The 24,225-nt window shown below is 37.7% G+C and overlaps 2 protein-coding genes across 12 annotated transcripts in view; both read left to right on the top strand.

The window, feature by feature from the left end:
* iqsec1a (IQ motif and Sec7 domain ArfGEF 1a) overlaps positions 1-9,478 on the top strand; it is a 116,835-nt gene extending 107,357 nt beyond the window's left edge. For 7 of the 8 annotated variants that reach the window (XM_088082007.1, XM_042492362.2, XM_088082008.1 and 4 more), the window contains 5 exons: positions 700-799; positions 1,039-1,200; positions 1,563-1,739; positions 4,599-4,648; positions 5,901-9,478. In XM_088082007.1, coding sequence (XP_087938133.1) covers positions 700-799; positions 1,039-1,200; positions 1,563-1,739; positions 4,599-4,648; positions 5,901-6,431 — 1,020 coding nt within the window. In that variant the 3' untranslated portion in view covers positions 6,432-9,478. The remainder of the gene's footprint in view (positions 1-699; positions 800-1,038; positions 1,201-1,562; positions 1,740-4,598; positions 4,649-5,900) is intronic. The other variant, XM_042492367.2, reaches the window with a different exon arrangement.
* Positions 9,479-10,364: 886 nt separating this feature from the next.
* On the top strand, positions 10,365-14,906 carry gp9 (glycoprotein IX platelet). 4 transcript variants are annotated; one of them, XM_088082009.1, is made up of 4 exons: positions 10,376-10,522; positions 10,960-11,024; positions 13,149-13,251; positions 14,056-14,906. In XM_088082009.1, exons 3-4 carry the CDS (start codon positions 13,229-13,231, stop codon positions 14,783-14,785), a joined length of 753 nt encoding a protein of 250 aa, XP_087938135.1. In that variant the 5' UTR covers positions 10,376-10,522; positions 10,960-11,024; positions 13,149-13,228; the 3' UTR covers positions 14,786-14,906. The 4 variants fall into 4 exon arrangements, with proteins under 4 accessions (XP_042348601.2, XP_087938135.1, XP_042348603.2 ...); XM_042492669.2 differs by having other exon boundaries at positions 10,960-12,962; XM_042492667.2 differs by lacking the exon at positions 13,149-13,251 and having other exon boundaries at positions 10,365-10,522.
* Positions 14,907-24,225: the final 9,319 nt, after the last annotated feature.

Genomic DNA, 24,225 nt, shown 5'->3' with positions numbered 1-24,225 from the left:
AAGATCTTGATTAACAGATAGAGGAGCTCAAATATTATGCCATAGATTAGATGTAACAGATTTATCAGCTTAATATTCATGTTGTGAACTCTACTCCAGCAGAGACAAACAAACAAAAAAAAATTGATTCAAAATAAGTAATGCTGTTTATGCCAAATTCCTACCATAGCTATTTTATGTAACTTGAAAATAGTAACATCACACACTTTTTGCCTCTCTTTAGGAGAGTCATCCTCAACATTTGTTGTGTTTGATATCAGAGTGATGAAGACGTGGAGAATAATTAGATACAAAATAGGATATAGGCTCTCCAGGATGATTTTATCCTGGGCTGCTATCAAAATGATGCATTCAAAAAAAGGGCATACAGCCACTGTGAATGGGGAAGAATATCTGCCTGAGGGAGCAGGCCTCTGACTCCGCTCTCCTCTTTTCTCTCCTCTCCTCCTTTCTCTTTTCTCCTCCTTTATCTCCTCTCTTCTTTACTCTCTGCGCCTCCGCTCCTCTCCCGTCTCCTCTTTTTTCTTTCCTCACCTCTCTTCTTTTCTCTCTTCTCCTCTTTTCTGTCCTCTCCTTCATGCTCTCTTCTCCCTGCTCCTCTTTTCTTTTTTCTCCTCTCCTCTTTGCTCTCCTCTCCTGTGCTCTCCTCTCCTCTCTCCTCAGACCAACCCTTACAATAATCTCTCTGCATGCTTTCAGGTAACTAAGATCTTCCAGAAAAAGAAGAACTCGGTGACGTACAGCTTCAGACAGTCCTTCTCTCTGTACGGGATGCAAGTCATGCTGTTTGAAAATCAGTGTGAGTGGCGTTTCCTTTTATCTCGCCTTCATCCCTGTGGTGTATTAGCCAACAGTGTTTACATCCAGGGTTTAAATCAGCACAGTAACACATCCAACAGAAATGGGAGGTCAAACCAATGGGCTGTGACATTGTTTATTCTCTCCAAACTTCAGACAGAATCACCCAATGTGTTTTAACTTAGTTTTGATCGATGGCCCTTGTGTAAATGCCTCTCCCTCTCTTTGCCGCTGCCCCAGATTACCCAAATGGAATCAGACTTACATCAGCGATACCAGGTGCGGACATCAAAGTCCTCATCAACTTTAATGCGCCCAACCCCCAGGACCGCAAGAAGTTCACAGACGACCTGCGAGAGTCCATTGCCGAGGTCCAGGAAATGGAGAAATACAGAATAGAGTGTGAGTTGCCTTTTTTTTTCACCTCCCATCCCCCCTTCTTACTCTGACTACCTCAGGCTGTGTAAAGTAGAAACGGGGCATGGTCCTCATTACTCAAATGTGGCACTTTATGAGGGAGAATGTTTACAGAGTTCACAGGATGGCTAACAGAAGGGAGACTGGTGTTTTTGCCTGACATTCAAAAAAGCAATTCCGTCATCACATACAAAAACAGGATGTTGGAAATAATGTAGAGCGATAGTTTGTGAGTTTCAGACAGAGAAGGTGGCTGAAAACATTACAGAGAAGTTATAAAGTCACTCCTTGGCCTGGAGTAAAACCGCTGCCACTTACCTCAGTCTTTCCTTGGCTCCTTTCCGCAGCTGAGCTGGAGAAGCAGAAGGGGGTGGTGAGGCCCAGCATGTCCCAGAGCTCCGGTCTGAAGAAGGAAGCTGGCAACGGGAACATGAACCGCGCCAGTCTGGATGACACCTACGCCATGGGCGAGGGCCTGAAGAGAAGCGCCCTCAGCAGCTCCCTGCGAGACCTCTCCGAAGCAGGTACAGCCAAAACGCCTTTGTTTTTTTACCAGCCGGTTCTTTAATGGAAAAGTACTCTCCTTTTGTCATCCACCTCTCTGTGATGATATCAAGGGGATAAAAAAATAGCAAAATGTTGTTTCACTGCACCATACATTGATTTTACAGTTGTCCCGTTCAAAGGGCAACTCCAGTGCTTTTCAACCTGGACCCTATCTCTCTGTGCTTTTGTGTCTGAGTGACGCGTGCAAACATTTTTTAAATTGGTCCGGTACTGAGAGAGTGTGTAGCTGGTAGCTAGGAAACAGGCTGCAATGTAATCACTGGGGTATGTGCACACTGTCAATTTGTGTCCATTAAAAGTGCTTGTTTTTGCGACTGATAGGCTCAGATTATTATTGTTGTGAGTCTCTGACAACGTCGAGGAAAGGATCCCTACAGAGAAATTAAACTTTGTTCTTACTTTTCACTTGTTACGATCTGTTTTATGTCCACGTCTTGCTAACAAGAGGTCTAGTTTTAGTTTTTTAAAAAATCAGCAGAGGTGGTTTGCTGCAGATAAAACAATGGTGAAAGGCTAGAGAGCTGCTTTTTTTCACCCAACACTTTTGGTATGGTACCCATGGAACCATACGAAACCTGTTCGAACATGTAACTAAATCGTAGATACAGTTTGTTTCCGATTTCCACTACAGACAGTGCTCTTAATGTAAGCGGGATGTTACCAGATGCCCCATCCAGCTTTTGCAGCATTTCCTTTTCACAAAAAATGCAGAGGAACATCTGCTCCTTGCTGAACATCCACAGAACCGGGTTGCACGACATTGTCAACACAAAAAAGGATAAGCTGGAGTGTTTAGAGCAGAGCACGGATGTAGAGCTACCAAAGGTCCCACAACAGAGGAGTGATGAAAAGACGGTATGTCTAGTAACGGTTCTATTGGTTCCACCCAAAGCTTTTCACATTGAAAACGCCACAGTATTCGTTCTAAATGTAATGAACTGAACTGAACCAGGCTGCTTGGTGGAAATGGAGTTTTAAAAAGAGGAATAGTTTATCATACAGCGAGCGACCTCCTACAAGTCACCTTTTGTAAGATTTTAAAACAAGACTTGGACACAAAACCCAAAAGAACAGGCAAAATGGGAAAAAAAAAGTTCAGTTTCATTGTAGGATCCTCTCTGTTTTCAGACACTCATAATAACAATCTTAGCCTGTAAGTGGCAAAAACAAGCACTTTTGATGGGTGTAAATTACTGGTACGCACATGCCCTGAGTGGTTACAATGTAGCTTGTTTCACAGCTGCTGTCTGTAGCGCTGTCTCTCAATACTGGATATTTTTAAAAAATGTTGTTTCCAGTAGTCACATAGACACAAAAACATAAGAGAATAGGGTCCAGGCTGAAAAATATCAGAGTTGCCCTTTAAATCCACTATATAAATCACTCATGATTGGATAGTTTGGTCTGAGCGGTGTGTCCTTCAAAGTTTAACTTTGTTTTAGAGAGGTGGGCTCCACCTTCTTACTACTCAAAGACTGAATACAGACCTATTTGTGAGGAGGTTCATTGATTAGAAATGCAGTTTTTCTAGATTTGTCTTCTCAGTGATGAATGAAATTGACAGGCAGTTCTCACCCCTGATCATCTGGATGATTTCTGAACATTTCCATTCATGTTTTTAATCGTCACTTCTTCTTTTTGTTAACTAGCACTTTTGCACTCTCAAGTTTGTTTTATCCAAAGACATTTCATGATAATCTTCTGTTCTATTCAAACATCATTTGCCATTTCCTCTCACGTATATTTGTGAAGCGGACAAATCAGTGCTGATGTGTACCATTCTCTAACGAGATCAAGATTTAGCTCCAGTCTTGGCGTTAACAGTCATTTCACATCCATGAATATCAGTGTTTAGCACAGCCGCTCTGATTCCCTCAAGAATACATTTCATTCATTACAGATAACAGCTTATGGGAAGTTATCGGGTGATTAACTTGATAACAAAATGAAATCCAGTCAGGGGTCTGCCTCACTGTTGGTAACACGATATGCTTTGTTCTTATGATCACTACCACAATGGAAAATGATAGGTCAGTCAGCAAAGAAGTTTCTAGAAGTCCCTCCTGTCTCCTGTGTCCTTCGATGCAGGACGTGGCATGTTAGTGGGGTCATTTTTGTTAAGTGTTTTCTTTTTCCTTTCCTACCATACTCCCATTTCATGTGTATTTACTGTGTTATTTCCATACACATCAGGTATTCTCCTGTTTATGTGTGATTATTGGTCATGTATCATTGGCTGAGTGTGCCTAACAACGGCAAAAAGTGCTCTGTTCGCCCTCAGACCTGTATATGCCTGTACATCCCATGTGCAACAACCACTGTATTGCTTTTGATGTGTCTCCTCCTCCGTGACTGTCACTGAGACTGGCTTTTTGCCAACCTTGACCCTTTTGAAAATCTACATCTTGTGACAACGTTAATAACAAGTTGTCATTTAAAAAAAAAATTTAACAAAAAAAATCTGGGAAGAATTTCGGCATCAACCAATGTTTTTGGAAATAGCCTGCAATCTTTTGGTAAAACTTTTTTGAGAAAAGCAGTTAAAAATTTTAAGCAGTTTAAAGTGCGTTTTTAAAAGTGATATTTAAATGCAGCTTTCAGTGAAGATGTGACTTCACTACACAGTTTAGACACAGTACCACCTGTCACCCACCACCCTGAACGCGCTCTCCCCTTCCCGCCTATATTTGGACCTTACTCACAGTCACAATCCACTGCACTGCCCCCCTTTCGGGACTGGTGGGCGGCCTAAACGTCTGTAGTCGATCCAGGAGTGCTGTCGATCTCTAATCTGTGGTATTGCATGTCTCGGGCAGGCAAGCGGGGGCGTCGCAGCAGTGCAGGATCACTAGACAGCAATATGGAAGTAAGTTGGAAGCAGCTGGTATCCAAGCTACTCTCTATGTGATGATGTGCACTGTGAAAACACACCATTTATTTTTGGTCTTACACCTTCTTTGCTTCATAGACTCCAGTCCATTTGTTTGGATCATTTATTTTTCTTCCTGGGATGCCTTATAACCTGCTTGCCTCAGTTAGTGTGCATGCATGGGTTGCCTGCCTTCTGATCTTGCCCCCACCCCCTTATTTTTGGAAGCCAGAGATCTCCCTTGTTTTGGTCATGTTATATGACCAATATACACCTTAACTTCAAACAAGCATGACTCTACTAATCTCTCCCGATCCCCCACCCCCTTGTCGCCTGTCTCTGTCTTTCATTCAATCACATCCAAGCGATTTTTCATTTTCTTCTCTGTGGCAGGGTGGTAGCTCTGTGAGACAGCCCCTCTCCCTGTCCGGGTCTTTCTTTCTCCCCCTCTTATCCACAACTTCTCTTAAATGCTGTAAGGTTCAGGGAGGAACGTAGCCTTCATAGTCAGAGGACGGCCTTCACACGGACTTCTAAAGATGTGGATTTCATTCATTCATCTTTCCCTCATTTCACGTGTCCATGAGTTCATGTGTTGGGTTGAAGTCTGGGAAAATGTCATTCTGCTTTTCAAAGACGTCACACGGTCTTTCTCCAGTCGTAGATGAAGCATGTGCACAAGGTTTGTTTTGCTTTTTTAGAAAAGAAGAACTCATACCTGGATAGTGAGCAGTGTTGGACCCAGAAAAGGGAGGGAAAGTGTCCAGGCCTGTTGTGAAGTCTGCACACGAGAGCTTAGTTCCTCCTGCCTTCTGACTTGTAGTTGAATGTGTGGATGCTGCCTGTCACATCCTCTGCATGTGGAAACTATTATAACAAGTTGCATGTGTGACTCTTAGAGGGTTTGGCACACTGACTGCGATGAAGATGAAATGTTTTTTCGACCCGTGTTAATGTCATTATTTATGCTCCTGATGGTGTTATTGTAATTACTCATGTTACAGATTTACAGTTTCAAGCCAGTTAGCTCCTTTGAAAACAGGCTCCCTTCATCTTGCAGCTGAAATATTCCTCGTGTTGCTGCTGCCTACCATGACAACATTTTTAGTTTCTCATTTGCATGCCCTATAACATTTTGCTACTTGTTTATCTGAAGTAAGAAAACTGTGAATCCATCCTGCTGGTGCCTTGTAGCTGTAGCGGTTGTGCACAGTGTCTCACGGACATGCTGTTACCTTTCTGCCTGCAGGGGTCCATCATTAGCAGTCCGCACACACGCCGGAGAGCCACCACGCCACGTGAGGGCGCATCCCGCGGCCACCCCTCCATCCCTAACTCAGCATCGACTTCCATTCTTGGGTCGCTCTTTGGCAGTAAGCGAGGCAAACCGTCATCCCAAAGCCACGCCCCTTTTCCCCCGCCCGGCCAGCCCACCCTCATATCCCACAAGCCCCACCCGACCAACCTGCACCACACAGCACAGGTGGGGCACACAGCGCAACACCACAGCCACCATTCCCAGTACTGCCAAGTCCCGCAGAACCCGCCACCTTACCACCACCACCACCACTACCACCCGCCGCCTCACACGCAGTACCACCAGCACCCGGGCTACACCTCACACGCACACCAACACCCGCATTCGCAGCACAGCCATTACAGCCAGCATTCCCATCATGCCTCACACTCCCAGCATGCCCCTCACCACCACAGTCAGCAAGCGGGTTCGGCGCCTGGCGGACCCAAACCTAAACACAGTGGCATCAGCACCGTAGTGTGATGCTAGCGAGGAGGAACGGGGAGCGAACTTAATGAAGGAGGGACAATTGCTTACACCAAAGGGACTGACAGCATAACTCTATGGCCTGTCCACTGTGTTTTACTGCTGCTGTGATGGAAACAAGTCACATGCAGTTTTTCACCTCCAGGTCCAACTAATATGCAGGATGGAAATCGGACTCAAATCTTCCACCAGGGGCCTTTACTAGTTTGCCTGATCATGGGCTTGGCCCAGTCAGGGTTTTTGTGGGTTGGGTTCTGTACAGGAAGATGCTCTGTGTTTTCCACACACTCAACGCCGGCCGTGATGGCTGCAGAGAAAATCTTTTCTCAGCGAGCCGCTCCCCAACTGCTTCATCCCCTCAATAAGCCTGTCTTACCTTCACATAATCAGGAGGAAAGACGACCCTGAGATGAGAACATGGCTGACTGTTTTCTCTGTCACAACGATGGCGTAATTCCTTGTGCACAGCCTTTTCGGAAGTTGACTTTCAACTCTTTGGTTTTGCAGCTCCTACCATCATATGAATGCAATTTGTCGTCGCCTCCCGTAGAGCTCATATGTAGTGGAGAAACCTTAGATATAATCATTTCACACTAAATCAAAGGACAGGTAAACAAACTGAGTCGACCATCTCAGTCATTGTAGTTCTAGTGCTGTATTTACTGTAGATGACAGCTATATGTGTTGTCTCCTAGCTCTCATAAATAAATGTGCCAATTATTAATGCATAATCTATTTAGTCAAGACTTCATGTACAGTATATTGTGCGTAAAGTAATTTGTAAGATTATACTTACAATTATTATTATCAGCAAAAATGAATTTTATCAGTATTATACTGACTCTGTGGTAACAGGATGTAGATCTGAAAGGAGTGAACTCCCATTCAGTGCGGCCTATAATCTATTCTGGATATTTTTTTTGCCTTTCGAACGGATCAAATGAAGCCTCTGGATGGCAGCTGTTGCATATGGGCCTCAATATTGAAGCCTCAAAGCAGACTTTTCCTGTAGACAAATGAAAACTGGGTCGGTTGTTTTAATCTCAGTTTACTTCTCAGACTGTGGCTGCTTACACTAAAAGTAATAAATGAAAAGACATTTTTAAATGGCTCGGTTCAAATGTTACAAATGGATCCACAGAGCGTGTCGAACATGTAAAGTCTGTTGCCTTTAAGATATATGCAACAGCTGCTCTCTGAAATCTGAAAATCAATTTTGAAATCTTCTTTTGCCTTGTTTAGTATATTTTTTTCATTCACCAACAAGGTGAGTGACTAAAATCAGTTCCCTACATAGTGAAGTATTTTTTTCATCTTTTTTTTCTATCATATGTGCAATATCTTTGTACTGATTTTGTACATTACGAACAAGCATGGTGTCCCTCCAATTTGTGTTTTTTTTTCTTTCATGTTGCGTCATTATTTATTTATTTTGGACCCCTGTCAGAGTCTTTCTCGGTAAATTAATGTGTGGCTGTCCTCGTGCTCTTATGATGAGAGGTACAGACTTGGAGTTCAGTGGAATGTCTAGTGAGTGATTTTTTGCATGTAATGTTATTAATGTGAGGCTATCCTCTGCACATTGTATAACAAAAATCAGTGTTACCATAGCAAGTTTAAGTGCAATCATGTTCAGAAAACGCAGACTTGTACTGAGAGTGGAAGTCTGTTATCTTGTTGTCCAGGATGAGATTCAGGTGAAAAAAAATCTTTTTTTTTCATTGAAGAATATATAAATACTTACTTACACAGTTCACAGTGGAAAGAGGAATGTGTGTATATATTTTAATAAAAGGAATATGCTTCTCTTTGGGCTGAACAGAAATATTTTGCTGGATAAGCACATATGAAAGAAACACTTTCATTTTTTCAGGAAATGCAGTTATACAAAATGCAAACTGAACAAAGGAACTGGGTATATGTAAAGAATAACTTTCTACATTCTACAAATAAGAGTCTATTCTAGTGTGTAAATTAGTGACAGTAAACTGTTTGTCCCGATATTCAGGTTGTAAATGTATTTTAACATTCACAGAGAAAAGCATTGCCATAAGTCAAGCTTATTATTTCCACACATTTCTCCTCATGTGAAGTAACAAGGAAAAGTTCAAATGACAGACATATCACGTTATGGGACGTTAATGATCAGCTGAATGTGTCTTTCCATTGATTTCGTAATTTTTTTGCGATAATTCTGAAATCTTGGGATAATGTAAAACTGAGGGATCTGTTGATTTCGGTGTGTGTTGTAGTGCTTCAAATGTCTGTTTGTGAGAAAGTACCCCAACGATGCACTGCATGGATCATCATGTGTCCTATTCACTGTGAGCTGATTGGGAAAAAAAATCAGCCTATAAATTTTTATTAATTTGGAATTTCCTGATGTGTTCTTGTTGCTCCATGTTATTGAAGCTCAGCATGCATTTCATTAACAAAGCCATTGTGTAAATTACAAACATGAAGAACATTGCACTTCTGTTGCTGAGGGCTTTCATCGTGTAAATACGGGATTTTTTGGTGTGCAAGCTCGGAAGGAGGGAGTTTATCTTTATGAAACTGTAAAGGGACCAAGACGGGGGTTATTGCAGTTGTACATAATGTGTATAGGATCAGTACTCTATTCTGATATCTGCAGCTAAGATCAGGATGTATATTCATCACCTCACAGATGGATTCAAGGGGGGGGTATATGAACATATCGACTGTCTCTGCCTCTAGCTGTCGTGAAGTGACATTTGCTGTAGAAATCAAAAACAGACTGTTAAGAAAGTTCGCTGCCATTTACATCCAGCTCTCTTTTCATACATGCACCCCCCCCCCGAACACACCCACACAAACAGACAACATACACACATCCTGCAGCAAGCTGTTCAGTCTGGCGTGAGACACATTTGAAAGAAAAAAAAACAATATGAAAAGACAAGAATGGCCTCATTTATATGTGCATTCTGTTTGTACAGTGAGTAGTGAGACCCCAGTTATTGTAAAACTTCAACTGTGACAATGTTGAGAACGCAAAATAAACGAATATATGACTTATGGTACGCATGTGTAGTTCTTGTTCTGCACTGTATGGAGCGCCAAGTCAGCTGTCAGTGTGAATCAAAGGAAATTTAATTATTTCACCCCCCTTTCCTTTTATATAATGCGTTTCACATTAGTGTCTTATCTTAAGGCTCCCATATCGTCCACTTCCAGGCTTCAGCTTTACTTTACTTTACTTAGTGTTGCAGCATTTCCACTAGAGGGCATGCATTAAAGTGCTATAAAATAAAAATGAATATCTGTGCCATTACACCACCTATGGGTGGAAAGTGTTCCTGCTACACAGTTCCTCAGCCAGTGAAAATGGTTGCATACTCCTAACTCTCAGTCTGTGGAGCTGTGTGACTTCCAGGGTGTCTAAACTTGGCCTTATATTCATTAAATAGTCTCAAATTTGTTTTGTATTTTGTGGCCTGCATTTTAAAGCATTTTTATCAAGAGTGGAGTAAATATGCACAAATCATTAGCAAATATATAGAAATGAATGGTAAATGCACAAATGTATATTAAGCCAACTAGAGCATTTACAAAATTATTACAGACATAATTCTCTTTAAGATGTATAGAAAATAACAAGGGACAAAAAGAAACGAAAAGAAAAATACAACAAACAAAACCCATTCCCTCCCACCCATAGACGGACTTTAGGCGAAACAGGTATTTGCCTAGAGCCCCGGGCCCCATAAAATGCCCTTTGGGGCACCATAAAATACCCTTTTTGCTCATTAATAATGTTTTTCAACAAATCTCTTCGCAAAAATGGCATCGGAAAGGCTAATTCATCAATAACTCATGCCGTAGCAGAGTTTGTCTGGGCTCTCCCCCCTTTAGTCGGCGCTACATGGACTATTCCATTATGCGCATCACCGTACTGCGCAACGTTTATGCGGAAATGATTCCAGCGCTGAGAATCAACTCATGTAAACACAACATGGACAGAGAGACAAGAGAGATAAACCATGAAGCGAAGTTACGAGCGCGGTTCGCACAAAAAGAAGAAGAGAGGGAGGAAAAAATAGGATTTCTTAACAAACCTGCCAAAGGTATCTACCTTTTTCGAAGCAGTGCCGGCGGGGCCGCCTGTCTACAGACAAGAGTCTACACAATAACGTTAGAAAAATGAAAGATGTAATAGCAAGATTTACTGAAGCCAAGGCTCGCAAAGTTTTAGATGTCAAAACGGAGAGAGAGAGAGGTAGGAGATATGAAAAGAAACACAGAGGAGAGATGAAGACAAAAGCAGAGAGGCTATGAAAACAAGCACAGAGGAGAGATAAGGACAGAGAGTTTGAGACATGAAGACAATACGGAGAGAAAGGAGAGATTGAGACAAAACAGAGAGAAAGAGAGGAGAGATTGAGACAAAACAGAGAAAGAGAGGAGAGATTGAGACAAAACACATACAGAGAGAGATCAGTCAGTCAGTACATAACATGTCTCCATAATTGTCTCTAATTGTCTTGTGTCTCTCACTTTGTAGTTAACACAAGATACAGTAGGAGACATGACCACGATCAACCTCCTGCCACCCTTTGGAAAACCAAGGTAAATGATGACATGTTTAACAGTGCACTAGACTGATGGATGTGGGGGACTCCCAAATTGACTGCTCGCCTGGACCCCCAAATGGTTAAGTTCGCCACTGCTCCCACCAAATAATTCAGAGCACCAAACAGTCTACACACCCATAACAAAATCAAATGATCCAACATCAAATTGGTAACACATATCTGCAAATGGTATTACACTGACATGTGAATTGTCTTAATTGCCAAACAGTTTTAATTTTGGACATTGCTTTATGTCCCCTTTAATTCTCACCCCACTCACAGATATGCAAAAGGTCTTGTGGGTCGTGCGAATATGACGCATTGCAAAGTTAATATTATTCCTGAGGTTGTAAGCTCCAGCCCGACCACTGAAAAGTTTTCTGGTAAAAGATTATTTCTGGCTTTAAACATTATTTGGGCTGTAGCATACTCTACAATGTCAGTATATTTCAATAATTTTGACTGCAAGAATAATGAATTTGTGTATTATCACAGCTCTTTTTCATTTTGGATTTTAGGACTATTGTGCGTGTTACTGAATAGTACAACCAATTTCCCAATTTAAAAAAGGTAGCCCTAAAATAAAAAAGAACAGAACATTTAAGCCACATTACCTTTTTTTTAACAGATTTTAATATTTGATATTAATAATATTTGTGCTGAATTTTATGCTAGGGAAAAGTGATATAACTGACTGAGACCACTGATAATAACTCTGTGCACAGCATTCGACAGCGCGTCTATACAGCGAGTAGCAGACCTCGCAGACAGGGACCCTGTTTCACAGAGGCAATGGTACCATCCATTGACTTGCTGTTTAGTATTATATTCTTTACACGTAGCGACAGCGTCAGTGCAGATAAGACACACCGGCTTTCCATTCATGAATCCAGGTAGGATGACGCATACTTGTCTCTCCAATCTTCAATTAATGTCCCATTTTGGCTGTCAACTTTCCTTTTTAGACTTTTGGAGAGTGACATTTACAGGTTTAATGTTTAGCTAATTTCACTCTGCACACAAACTAATATTGTACCTTCTGCACACAAACAATTTTTAAAAATTGCTACACTGTATGTGAGGAGTGGAGTCACCAATACCAAGAAATAATTCTGGAGTTAAAGTATATTAAATAATTATTAGAAAAAGTTAGGCTCTGCTACATGATCAGTCGTTTTGTTTTGTGTGTAAAAAAAAAAAAAAAGGAGCAGTCACTTTCAAAATTAAAATCATAGGCTACGTTTTTATTAATCAAATTATCAAAAGGGGAAATAAAACCAAGCTCATTAAGAGCATTTCATGACTCAATTCTGTATATGAAATTTCTGATTTAATTTCATAATGGGTCTATCCATGTCCTCTGTTATTTCTTGAGTTATTTTTATCCACTCTCTGCATATCCCACACACGCGTGTCCTGTAAGGCAGTCTGTTGCAGATTTCAGTTGTTTTTTTATCAATTAATTTATTAAATTAGCCTTTGATTATGTTCTGGCCCGCCATCTAATTGCTGAGAAGAAAATTGGCCCGAGGGCAAACTTACTTGCAGACCCCTGCTGTACATGCTCACAGCTGTTTTCTGTAGTGCAGTGCCCCCTGTGCCCTCGGCGCTGCAGTGGGTGTTAATAGTAAACAGTGTAGGAGAGCTTCAGATAGCCTCCGCCACTGTTTTTACGAGATAAACTCTTATCTCCTTTAAGCAGATGGATTTCCTTCGTGTCAAATGCGACCGTGCAGTGTTATTGGTGCGTTTCTCACACTGACGCTGCTCTGCACTGGGTGTGCGATTACACCTCAGTTACAAAACGGAAGAACTTCTGAAATGCTTTGAAGCTCAAATGCAACATTGGAACTAAAGCAGTGAATATTTAACGAGATTTAAAGGATGATCGGCACCACAAGAGGAAACTCTGAAGCTGGTCTGACACTAAAAGGTTTGTATCCCTTTTTAATTAAAAAAAAAAAAAGGTAGATTTTGAATTCACTCTCTTGTTTGGCTGTATCTCTTACAGTTCAAAGATGTACCGGGATATTTAATAATTCTCACCTCATGATTTACTTTTGGCTTTATCAATTAAATCAGTATTTTGAAGAGTTAATTTTTCTGTTTGTTGCTTAAGGGTCCAGTGTGTAGGACTTGTGCTGCATTCACACGCCATCAGGGAGACAACAGACGGCAAACTGCATATTATTTTAGTGGATGAGAGCAGGAAAAAAACTAAGGTGAGGCTGAAAGAGAATAATGGCAACAATAGATGGTTCTGCTTTTCAAAGTTGAAGTATTTTAACTTTTTGCCTTTCTTGGCCATTAATAACCAGAGGTTATGTAGCTTCTTTACACAATGAGACAACACGGGCGATCTGGGGACTATCTAGACATTTTTTAAATAATTACATGAAATAATAAACAAGAAATTATTGCTATTATATTAAGACATCACCCTGGTAAAATACGATCATGCATGTTCCTGTTTTACTGTCCTGCCATACTGTTGGATTGTTGTTATCTACCGCCTGATTCCATGTGAATGCAGCATTGGGCAGATATATTGGTGGAAATTGGTTATATATTATATATTCATAGCTATATGTACAGTCACCTGAACTTAATAATAATTGTTTTTTGTTGCCCTACTATGTGCTGTTTGTGTCTGAATATGAAGTGGTTCCTCTTCCATGGAGTCTGCTATGTTGTTTCTACAGTAGCCCAGAACAGACAAATCAAACACTGACTCTAAAATGGTCCGTTTGCATTTTTACGTCAGCCACTGCACTTATACCACATGCTGAGCACATGAGAGGAGTTTTAGTTGGTTGCAATCTGCTGCCTCACCACTAGATGCCACTAGACCCTACACACTGTTCCTGTAATCTTGTCCTAATACACAGCTTTAAAGACACTGGTTTTAGAGTACTCCACTTTAACAACTTGCTGAATGTTAAACTGTAAGCACCATGTTCCCATTATTATCCAAACTGGAAATAACCCTGCAAATCGTGAATAACCTTTTTTTCCTGATCCTGCAGGATGCTCTCCGGTTTAAAGGTTGCTGTCTTCCTCATCTGGGCCACATCAAGCACACAAACTACTGCTCAGCCCTGCCTATGTTCAGCCCTCCAACCTGCTGGTCTGCAGGTCAACTGCAGCTCTTTAGAGCTGGTGCAGCTGCCTCATCTGCCCTCAGACACCACAGAGCTCCACGTGCAGAACAACCGGCTCACCTCGGTGCCCCCAGGCCTGTTTGACAAGCTGGTTGGTCTGAAAAAGGTCTCACTATCTAGGAACCCCTTCCACTGTGACTGTAATATCCAGTACCTGAGGAACTGGTTGCTGACGACGAGGACTGTTGTCTCCGAGGAGCCCACCTGTGCCAGCCCGAGCTCTGTTGCTCAGAGAGCCATCACTGAACTCAGCGATGACTACTTTTCTTCCTGTGCGCTCGCTACCTGTACTGATGGAACGTTTGACACCGTAATGGGAGTGATGCTGTGCTGTCTCATTGTTCTGCTTTTGTGGAGCTTGAGGCTTGCCAAAACATCCACTTTTATTCTGTACATCGATGAGAGACATTCGGGATTCCAGGCCGACTCTTTGCGCTCACTGAAGCCCAAGCACAGGAGGAGGCTACACACTGCACAGCCCGATTCTCTCACTTTCGAGGGGGATGAAGAGAAGCCTCCTTTCAACATGGAGTTACTGCCACAAGTACTGGATGTGTTGCAAAAGAAGCACAATATAAAAATAAAGGCTACCTGAGGGACCTACTACAGTGGAATTACAAAAACACTGAAAAAAAACAAAGTGGCAAATAGTGTAGTAGCGCTGCAAAGGATTTCTTGTTTTTTGAAATAAAGTTATTTTTAAGGCTAAACCACAACAGCCATGTCTCCTGAGACTTCTTCTGGCTAACTGGTACTTAAAAAAAAAAAAAAAATCACACTGCAGAAAATGAAAAAAAAAAAACCAGTCACAGAAAATTTTTCCATAAAGATTCATAGTTTAGTATCTCATTTAAAAAATGTAATAATATAGCATGTCAATATATCCTAGCACAGGATGCTATGAAAAATGTCAAAACGTTATAGCATACTGTTGGAAGTATAGTATGCCAAAAAATGTTACAGTCTAGTATGACAAAAAAGTCAAATGCACACTCAAGATAGCAACATTTTTTTGCTGGCACATTTAACCTTTTTATTTAGGTTTTAGTTTTTAAAATTAACCAACAATGAAAAGGATGAACCGCTTCAGAACAGAACAGATCTATGACATTTGTATGATATTTTAGACGACATGCTTAACAATGACGGTTTTTAAAAAATTTTGAACATCATACTTTACTTAACGTTTTTATGATTTTTTTGGACATCATAATGTACGATGACATTTATACGAGTTTTGGGACAACACACTATGACATCTCTATTATATGGTCCCGAAACAGGCGTATTTTGGCTTTTATTTCAACTTTGTATACTATGATGCGTCTCTACAAGCTATAATACGTGTTTTTTAGCCATTTTTTAAAACGTGTTAAAATTTGACATTTTCGACATACTATACTATGGCGTTTTTTGCCATTTTTTCAACATGCTAAATTCTGACGTTTTTGGCCTTTTTTGGGCTTTTATTTCTGCATTGAATACTATGACATGTCTCTAGAAGCTATAACAGGTGGTTTTTAGCCATTTTTATGACATGTCAAAATTTGACATTTTCGACATACTATACTATGGCGTTTTTTGCCATTTTTTCAGCATGCTAAATCATGACGTTTTTGGCCTTTTTTGGGCTTTTATTTCTGCATTGAATACTATGACGTGTCTCTAGAAGCTATAACAGGTGGTTTTTAGCCATTTTTTTGACATGTCAAAATTTGACATTTTCGACATACTATACTATGGTGTCTTTTGCCATTTTTTCACCATGCTAAATTATGACTTTTTTGGCATTTTTTGGCTTTTATTTCAACTTTGTATACTATGATGCATCTCTACAAGCTATAATACGTGTTTTTTAGCCATTTTTAAAACGTGTTAAAATTTGACATTTTCGACATACTATACTATGGCGTTTTTTGCCATTTTTTCAACATGCTAAATTATGACGTTTTTGGCCTTTTTTGGGCTTTTATTTCTGCATTGAATACTATGACGTGTCCCTAGAAGCTATAACAGGTGGTTTTTAGCCATTTTTATGACATGTCAAAATTTGACATTTTCGACATACTATACTATGGCGTTTTTTGCCATTTTTTCAGCATACAAAATTATGACGTTTCTGGCCTTTTGGGCTTTTATTTCTGCATTGAATACTATGACGTGTCTGTAGAAGCTATAATAGGTTGCTTTTAGCCATTTTTTTGACATGTCAAAATTTGACATTTTTGACATACTATACTATGGCGTTTTTTGCCATTTTTTCACCATGCTAAATTATGACTTTTTTGGCGTTTTTTGGCTTTTATTTCAACTTTGTATACTATGATGCGTCTCTACAAGCTATAATACGTGTTTTTTAGCCATTTTTAAAACGTGTTAAAATTTGACATTTTCGACATACTATACTATGGTGTCTTTTGCCATTTTTTCACCATGCTAAATTATGACTTTTTTTGGCTTTTATTTCAACTTTGTATACTATGATGCGTCTCTACAAGCTATAATACGTGTTTTTTAGCCATTTTTTAAAACGTGTTAAAATTTGACATTTTCGACATACTATACTATGGCGTTTTTTGACATTTTTTCAACATGCTAAATTATGAAGTTTTTGGCCTTTTTTGGGCTTTTATTTCTGCATTGAATACTATGACATGTCTCTAGAAGCTATAACAGGTGGTTTTTAGCCATTTTTATGACATGTCAAAATTTGACATTTTCGACATACTATACTATGGCGTTTTCTGCCATTTTTTCACCATGCTAAATTATGACTTTTTTGGCGTTTTTGGCTTTTATTTCAACTTTGTATACTATGATGCGTCTCTACAAGCTATAATACGTGTTTTTTAGCCATTTTTAAAACGTGTTAAAATTTGACATTTTCGACATACTATACTATGGTGTCTTTTGCCATTTTTTCACCATGCTAAATTATGACTTTTTTTGGCGTTTTTTGGCTTTTATTTCAACTTTGTATACTATGATGCGTCTCTACAAGCTATAATACGTGTTTTTTACTATTTTTTAAAACGTGTTAAAATTTGACATTTTCGACATACTATACTATGGCGTTTTTTGACATTTTTTCAACATGCTAAATTATGAAGTTTTTGGCCTTTTTTGGGCTTTTATTTCTGCATTGAATACTATGACGTGTCTCTAGAAGCTATAACAGGTGGTTTTTAGCCATTTTTATGACATGTCAAAATTTGACATTTTCGACATACTATACTATGGTGTCTTTTGCCATTTTTTCACCATGCTAAATTATGACTTTTTTTTGGTGTTTTTGGCTTTTATTTCAACTTTGTATACTATGATGCGTCTCTACAAGCTATAATACATGTTTTTTAGCCATTTTTATGACATGTCAAAATTTGACATTTTCGACATACTATACTATGGCGTTTTTTGCCATTTTTTCAGCATACAAAATTATGACGTTTTGGGCCTTTTTTGGGCTTTTATTTCTGCATTGAATACTATGACGTGTCTCTAGAAGCTATAATAGGTGGCTTTTAGCCATTTTTATGACATGTCAAAATTTGACATTTTCGACATACTATACTATGGCGTTTTTTGCCATTTTTTCACCATGCTAAATTATGACTTTTTTGGCCTCTTTTGGCTTTGATTTCAACTTTGTGTACTATGACGCATCTCTAGAAGCTATAATAGGTGGCTTTTAGCCATTTTTAAAACGTGTTAAAATTTGACATTTTCGACATACTATACTATGGCGTTTTTTGCCATTTTTTCAACATGCTAAATTATGACGTTTTTGGCCTTTTTTGGGCTTTTATTTCTGCATTGAATACTATGACATGTCTCTAGAAGCTATAACAGGTGGTTTTTAGCCATTTTTATGACATGTCAAAATTTGACATTTTCGACATACTATACTATGGCGTTTTCTGCCATTTTTTCACCATGCTAAATTATGACTTTTTTGGCGTTTTTTGGCTTTTATTTCAACTTTGTATACTATGATGCGTCTCTACAAGCTATAATACGTGTTTTTTAGCCATCTTTTTAAACTTGTTAAAATTTGACATTTTCGACATACTATACTATGGTGTCTTTTGCCATTTTTTCACCATGCTAAATTATGACTTTTTTGGCATTTTTTGGCTTTTATTTCAACTTTGTATACTATGATGCGTCTCTACAAGCTATAATACGTGTTTTTTAGCCATTTTTAAAACGTGTTAAAATTTGACATTTTCGACATACTATACTATGGCGTTTTTTGCCATTTTTTCAACATGCTAAATTATGAAGTTTTTGGCCTTTTTTGGGCTTTTATTTCTGCATTGAATACTATGACGTGTCTCTAGAAGCTATAACAGGTGGTTTTTAGCCATTTTTATGACATGTCAAAATTTGACATTTTCGACATACTATACTATGGTGTCTTTTGCCATTTTTTCACCATGCTAAATTATGACGTTTTTGGCCTTTTTGGCTTTTATTTCAACTTTGTATACTATGATGCGTCTCTACAAGCTATAATACATGTTTTTTAGCCATTTTTATGACATGTCAAAATTTGACATTTTCGACATACTATACTATGGCGTTTTTTGCCATTTTTTCAGCATACAAAATTATGACGTTTTTGGCCTTTTTTGGGCTTTTATTTCTGCATTGAATACTATGACGTGTCTCTGGAAGCTATAATAGGTGGCTTTTAGCCATTTTTATGACATGTCAAAATTTCACTTTTTCGACATACTATACTATGGTGTCTTTTGCCATTTTTTCACCATGCTAAATTATGACGTTTTTGGCCTTTTTTGGGCTTTTATTTCAACTTTGTATACTATGATGCGTCTCTACAAGCTATAATACGTGTTTTTTAGCCATTTTTTAAAACGTGTTAAAATTTGACATTTTCGACATACTATACTATGGCGTTTTTTGCCATTTTTTCAACATGCTAAATTATGACGTTTTTGGCCTTTTTTGGGCTTTTATTTCTGCATTGAATACTATGACATGTCTCTAGAAGCTATAACAGGTGGTTTTTAGCCATTTTTATGACATGTCAAAATTTGACATTTTCGACATACTATACTATGGCGTTTTCTGCCATTTTTTCACCATGCTAAATTATGACTTTTTTGGCGTTTTTTGGCTTTTATTTCACCTTTGTATACTATGATGCGTCTCTAGAAGCTATAATACGTGTTTTTTAGCCATTTTTAAAACGTGTTAAAATTTGACATTTTCGACATACTATACTATGGCGTTTTTTGCCATTTTTGCACCATGCTAAATTATGACATTTTTGGCCTTTTTTGGGCTTTTATTTCTGCATTGAATACTATGACGTGTCTCTAGAAGCTATAACAGGTGGTTTTTAGCCATTTTTATGGCATGTCAAAATTTGACATTTTCGACATACTATACTATGGCGTTTTCTGCCATTTTTTCACCATGCTAAATTATGACTTTTTTGGCGTTTTTTGGCTTTTATTTCAACTTTGTATACTATGATGCGTCTCTAGAAGCTATAATACGTGTTTTTTAGCCATTTTTAAAACGTGTTAAAATTTGACATTTTCGACATACTATACTATGGTGTCTTTTGCCATTTTTTCACCATGCTAAATTATGACTTTTTTTGGCGTTTTTTGGCTTTTATTTCAACTTTGTATACTATGATGCATCTCTACAAGCTCTAATACGTGTTTTTTAGCCATTTTTAAAACGTGTTAAAATTTGACATTTTCGACATACTATACTATGGCGTTTTTTGCCATTTTTTCAGCATACAAAATTATGACGTTTTGGGCCTTTTTTGGGCTTTTATTTCTGCATTGAATACTATGACGTGTCTCTAGAAGCTATAATAGGTGTCTTTTAGCCATTTTTTATGACATGTCAAAATTTGACATTTTCGACATACTATACTATGGCGTTTTTGCCATTTTTCACCATGCTAAATTATGACTTTTTTGGCTTTTTTGGCTTTTATTTCAACTTTGTATACTATGATGCGTCTCTACAAGCAATAATACGTGTTTTTTAGCCATTTTTTAAAACGTGTTAAAATTTGACATTTTCGACATACTATACTATGGCGTTTTCTGCCATTTTTTCACCATGCTAAATTATGACTTTTTTGGCGTTTTTTGGCTTTTATTTCAACTTTGTATACTATGATGCGTCTCTACAAGCTATAATACGTGTTTTTTAGCCATTTTTAAAACGTGTTAAAATTTGACATTTTCGACATACTATACTATGGTGTCTTTTGCCATTTTTTCAACATGCTAAATTATGACTTTTTTTGGCGTTTTTTGGCTTTTATTTCAACTTTGTATACTATGATGCGTCTCTACAAGCTATAATACGTGTTTTTTACTATTTTTTAAAACGTGTTAAAATTTGACATTTTCGACATACTATACTATGGCGTTTTTTGCCATTTTTTCAACATGCTAAATTATGAAGTTTTTGGCCTTTTTTGGGCTTTTATTTCTGCATTGAATACTATGACGTGTCTCTAGAAGCTATAACTGTTTGTTTTTAGCCATTTTTATGACATGTCAAAATTTGACATTTTCGACATACTATACTATGGCGTTTTTGCCATTTTTCAGCATGCTAAATTATGACGCTTTTTTGGCCTTTTTTGGGCTTTTATTTCTGCATTGAATACTATGACGTGTCTCTAGAAGCTATAACAGGTGGTTTTTAGCCATTTTTATGACATGTCAAAATTTGACATTTTCGACATACTATACTATGGTGTCTTTTGCCATTTTTTCACCATGCTAAATTATGACTTTTTTGGCGTTTTTTGGCTTTTATTTCAACTTTGTATACTATGATGCGTCTCTACAAGCTATAATACATGTTTTTTAGCCATTTTTATGACATGTCAAAATTTGACATTTTCGACATACTATACTATGGCGTTTTTTGCCATTTTTTCAGCATACAAAATTATGACGTTTTGGGCCTTTTTTGGGCTTTTATTTCTGCATTGAATACTATGACGTGTCTCTAGAAGCTATAATAGGTGGCTTTTAGCCATTTTTATGACATGTCAAAATTTGACATTTTCGACATACTATACTATGGCGTTTTTTGCCATTTTTCACCATGCTAAATTATGACTTTTTGGCGTTTTTGGCTTTTATTTCAACTTTGTATACTATGATGCATCTCTACAAGCTATAATACGTGTTTTTTAGCCATTTTTAAAACGTGTTAAAATTTGACATTTTCGACATACTATACTATGGTGTCTTTTGCCATTTTTTCACCATGCTAAATTCTGACGTTTTTGGCCTTTTTTGGGCTTTTATTTCTGCATTGAATACTATGACGTGTCCCTAGAAGCTATAATAGGTGGCTTTTAGCCATTTTTATGACATGTCAAAATTTGACATTTTCGACATACTATACTATGGCGTTTTTTGCCATTTTTTCAACATGCTAAATTATGACGTTTTTGGCCTTTTTTGGGCTTTTATTTCTGCATTGAATACTATGACGTGTCTCTAGAAGCTATAATAGGTGGCTTTTAGCCATTTTTATGACATGTCAAAATTTGACATTTTCGACATACTATACTATGGCGTTTTTTGCCATTTTTTCAACATGCTAAATTATGACTTTTTTTTGGTGTTTTTGGCTTTTATTTCAACTTTGTATACTATGATGCATCTCTACAAGCTATAATAGGTGGCTTTTAGCCATTTTTATGACATGTCAAAATTTGACATCTTCGACATACTATACTATGGCGTTTTTTGCCATTTTTTCAACATGCTAAATTCTGACGTTTTTGGCCTTTTTTGGGCTTTTATTTCTGCATTGAATACTATGACGTGTCCCTAGAAGCTATAACAGGTGGTTTTTAGCCATTTTTATGACATGTCAAAATTTGACATTTTCGACATACTATACTATGGCGTTTTTTGCCATTTTTTCAGCATACAAAATTATGACGTTTCTGGCCTTTTTTGGGCTTTTATTTCTGCATTGAATACTATGACGTGTCTCTAGAAGCTATAATAGGTGGCTTTTAGCCATTTTTTTTACATGTCAAAATTTGACATTTTCGACATACTATACTATGGCGTTTTTGCCATTTTTCACCATGCTAAATTATGACTTTTTTGGCGTTTTTTGGCTTTTATTTCAACTTTGTATACTATGATGCGTCTCTACAAGCTATAATACGTGTTTTTTAGCCATTTTTAAAACGTGTTAAAATTTGACATTTTCGACATACTATACTATGGCGTTTTTTGCCATTTTTTCAACATGCTAAATTATGACGTTTTTGGCCTTTTTTGGGCTTTTATTTCTGCATTGAATACTATGACGTGTCTCTAGAAGCTATAACAGGTGGTTTTTAGCCATTTTTATGACATGTCAAAATTTGACATTTTCGACATACTATACTATGGCGTTTTTTGCCATTTTTTCAACATGCTAAATTATGACGTTTTTGGCCTTTTTTGGGCTTTTATTTCTGCATTGAATACTATGACGTGTCTCTAGAAGCTATAACAGGTGGCTTTTAGCCATTTTTTTGACATGTCAAAATTTGACATTTTCGACATACTATACTATGGCGTTTTTTGCCATTTTTTCACCATGCTAAATTATGACTTTTTTGCTGTTTTTGGCCTTTATTTCAACTTTGTATACTATGATGCATCTCTACAAACTATAAAATGTTTTTTAGCCATTTTTTAAAACGTGTTAAAATTTGACATTTTCGACATACTATACTATGGCGTTTTTTGCCATTTTTTCAACATGCTAAATTCTGACGTTTTTGGCCTTTTTTGGGCTTTTATTTCTGCATTGAATACTATGACGTGTCCCTAGAAGCTATAACAGGTGGTTTTTAGCCATTTTTATGACATGTCAAAATTTGACATTTTCGACATACTATACTATGGCGTTTTTTGCCATTTTTTCAGCATACAAAATTATGACGTTTTTGGCCTTTTTTGGGCTTTTATTTCTGCATTGAATACTATGACGTGTCTCTAGAAGCTATAATAGGTGGCTTTTAGCCATTTTTTTGACATGTCAAAATTTGACATTTTCGACATACTATACTATGGCGTTTTTTGCCATTTTTTCACCATGCTAAATTATGACTTTTTTGGCGTTTTTTGGCTTTTATTTCAACTTTGTATACTATGATGCGTCTCTACAAGCTATAATACGTGTTTTTTAGCCATTTTTTAAAACGTGTTAAAATTTGACATTTTCGACATACTATACTATGGCGTTTTTTGCCATTTTTTCAACATGCTAAATTATGACGTTTTTGGCCTTTTTTGGGCTTTTATTTCTGCATTGAATACTATGACGTGTCTCTAGAAGCTATAACAGGTGGTTTTTAGCCATTTTTATGACATGTCAAAATTTGACATTTTCGACATACTATACTATGGCGTTTTTTGCCATTTTTTCACCATGCTAAATTATGACTTTTTTGGCGTTTTTTGGCTTTTATTTCAACTTTGTATACTATGATGCGTCTCTACAAGCTATAATACGTGTTTTTTAGCCATTTTTAAAACGTGTTAAAATTTGACATTTTCGACATACTATACTATGGCGTTTTTTGCCATTTTTTCACCATGCTAAATTATGACTTTTTTGGCGTTTTTTGGCTTTTATTTCAACTTTGTATACTATGATGCGTCTCTACAAGCTATAATACGTGTTTTTTAGCCATTTTTTAAAACGTGTTAAAATTTGACATTTTCGACATACTATACTATGGCGTTTTTTGCCATTTTTTCAACATGCTAAATTATGAAGTTTTTGGCCTTTTTTGGGCTTTTATTTCTGCATTGAATACTATGACGTGTCTCTAGAAGCTATAACAGGTGGTTTTTAGCCATTTTTATGACATGTCAAAATTTGACATTTTTGACATACTATACTATGGCGTTTTTTGCCATTTTTTCAGCATGCTAAATTATGACGTTTTTGGCCTTTTTTGGGCTTTTATTTCTGCATTGAATACTATGACGTGTCTCTAGA

Source organism: Plectropomus leopardus, chromosome 9, assembly GCF_026936395.1.
Source record: "Plectropomus leopardus strain MGB_pleo_1.0 chromosome 9, ASM2693639v1, whole genome shotgun sequence".
Taxonomy (NCBI): Eukaryota; Metazoa; Chordata; class Actinopteri; order Perciformes; family Serranidae; genus Plectropomus; species Plectropomus leopardus.
This window is presented reverse-complemented; position numbering and strand designations above follow the sequence as displayed.

What these genes read in the sequence shown, in the direction of transcription:
- gp9 (XM_042492667.2), top strand. Translation starts at nt 10,984, where the DNA reads ATGACCACGATCAACCTCCTGCCACCCTTTGGAAAACCAAG. An exon ending in CCACCCTTTGGAAAACCAAG is followed by an intron (nt 11,025 to 14,055) that starts GTAAATGATGAC and finishes CTGATCCTGCAG; the next exon opens with GATGCTCTCCGGTTTAAAGG.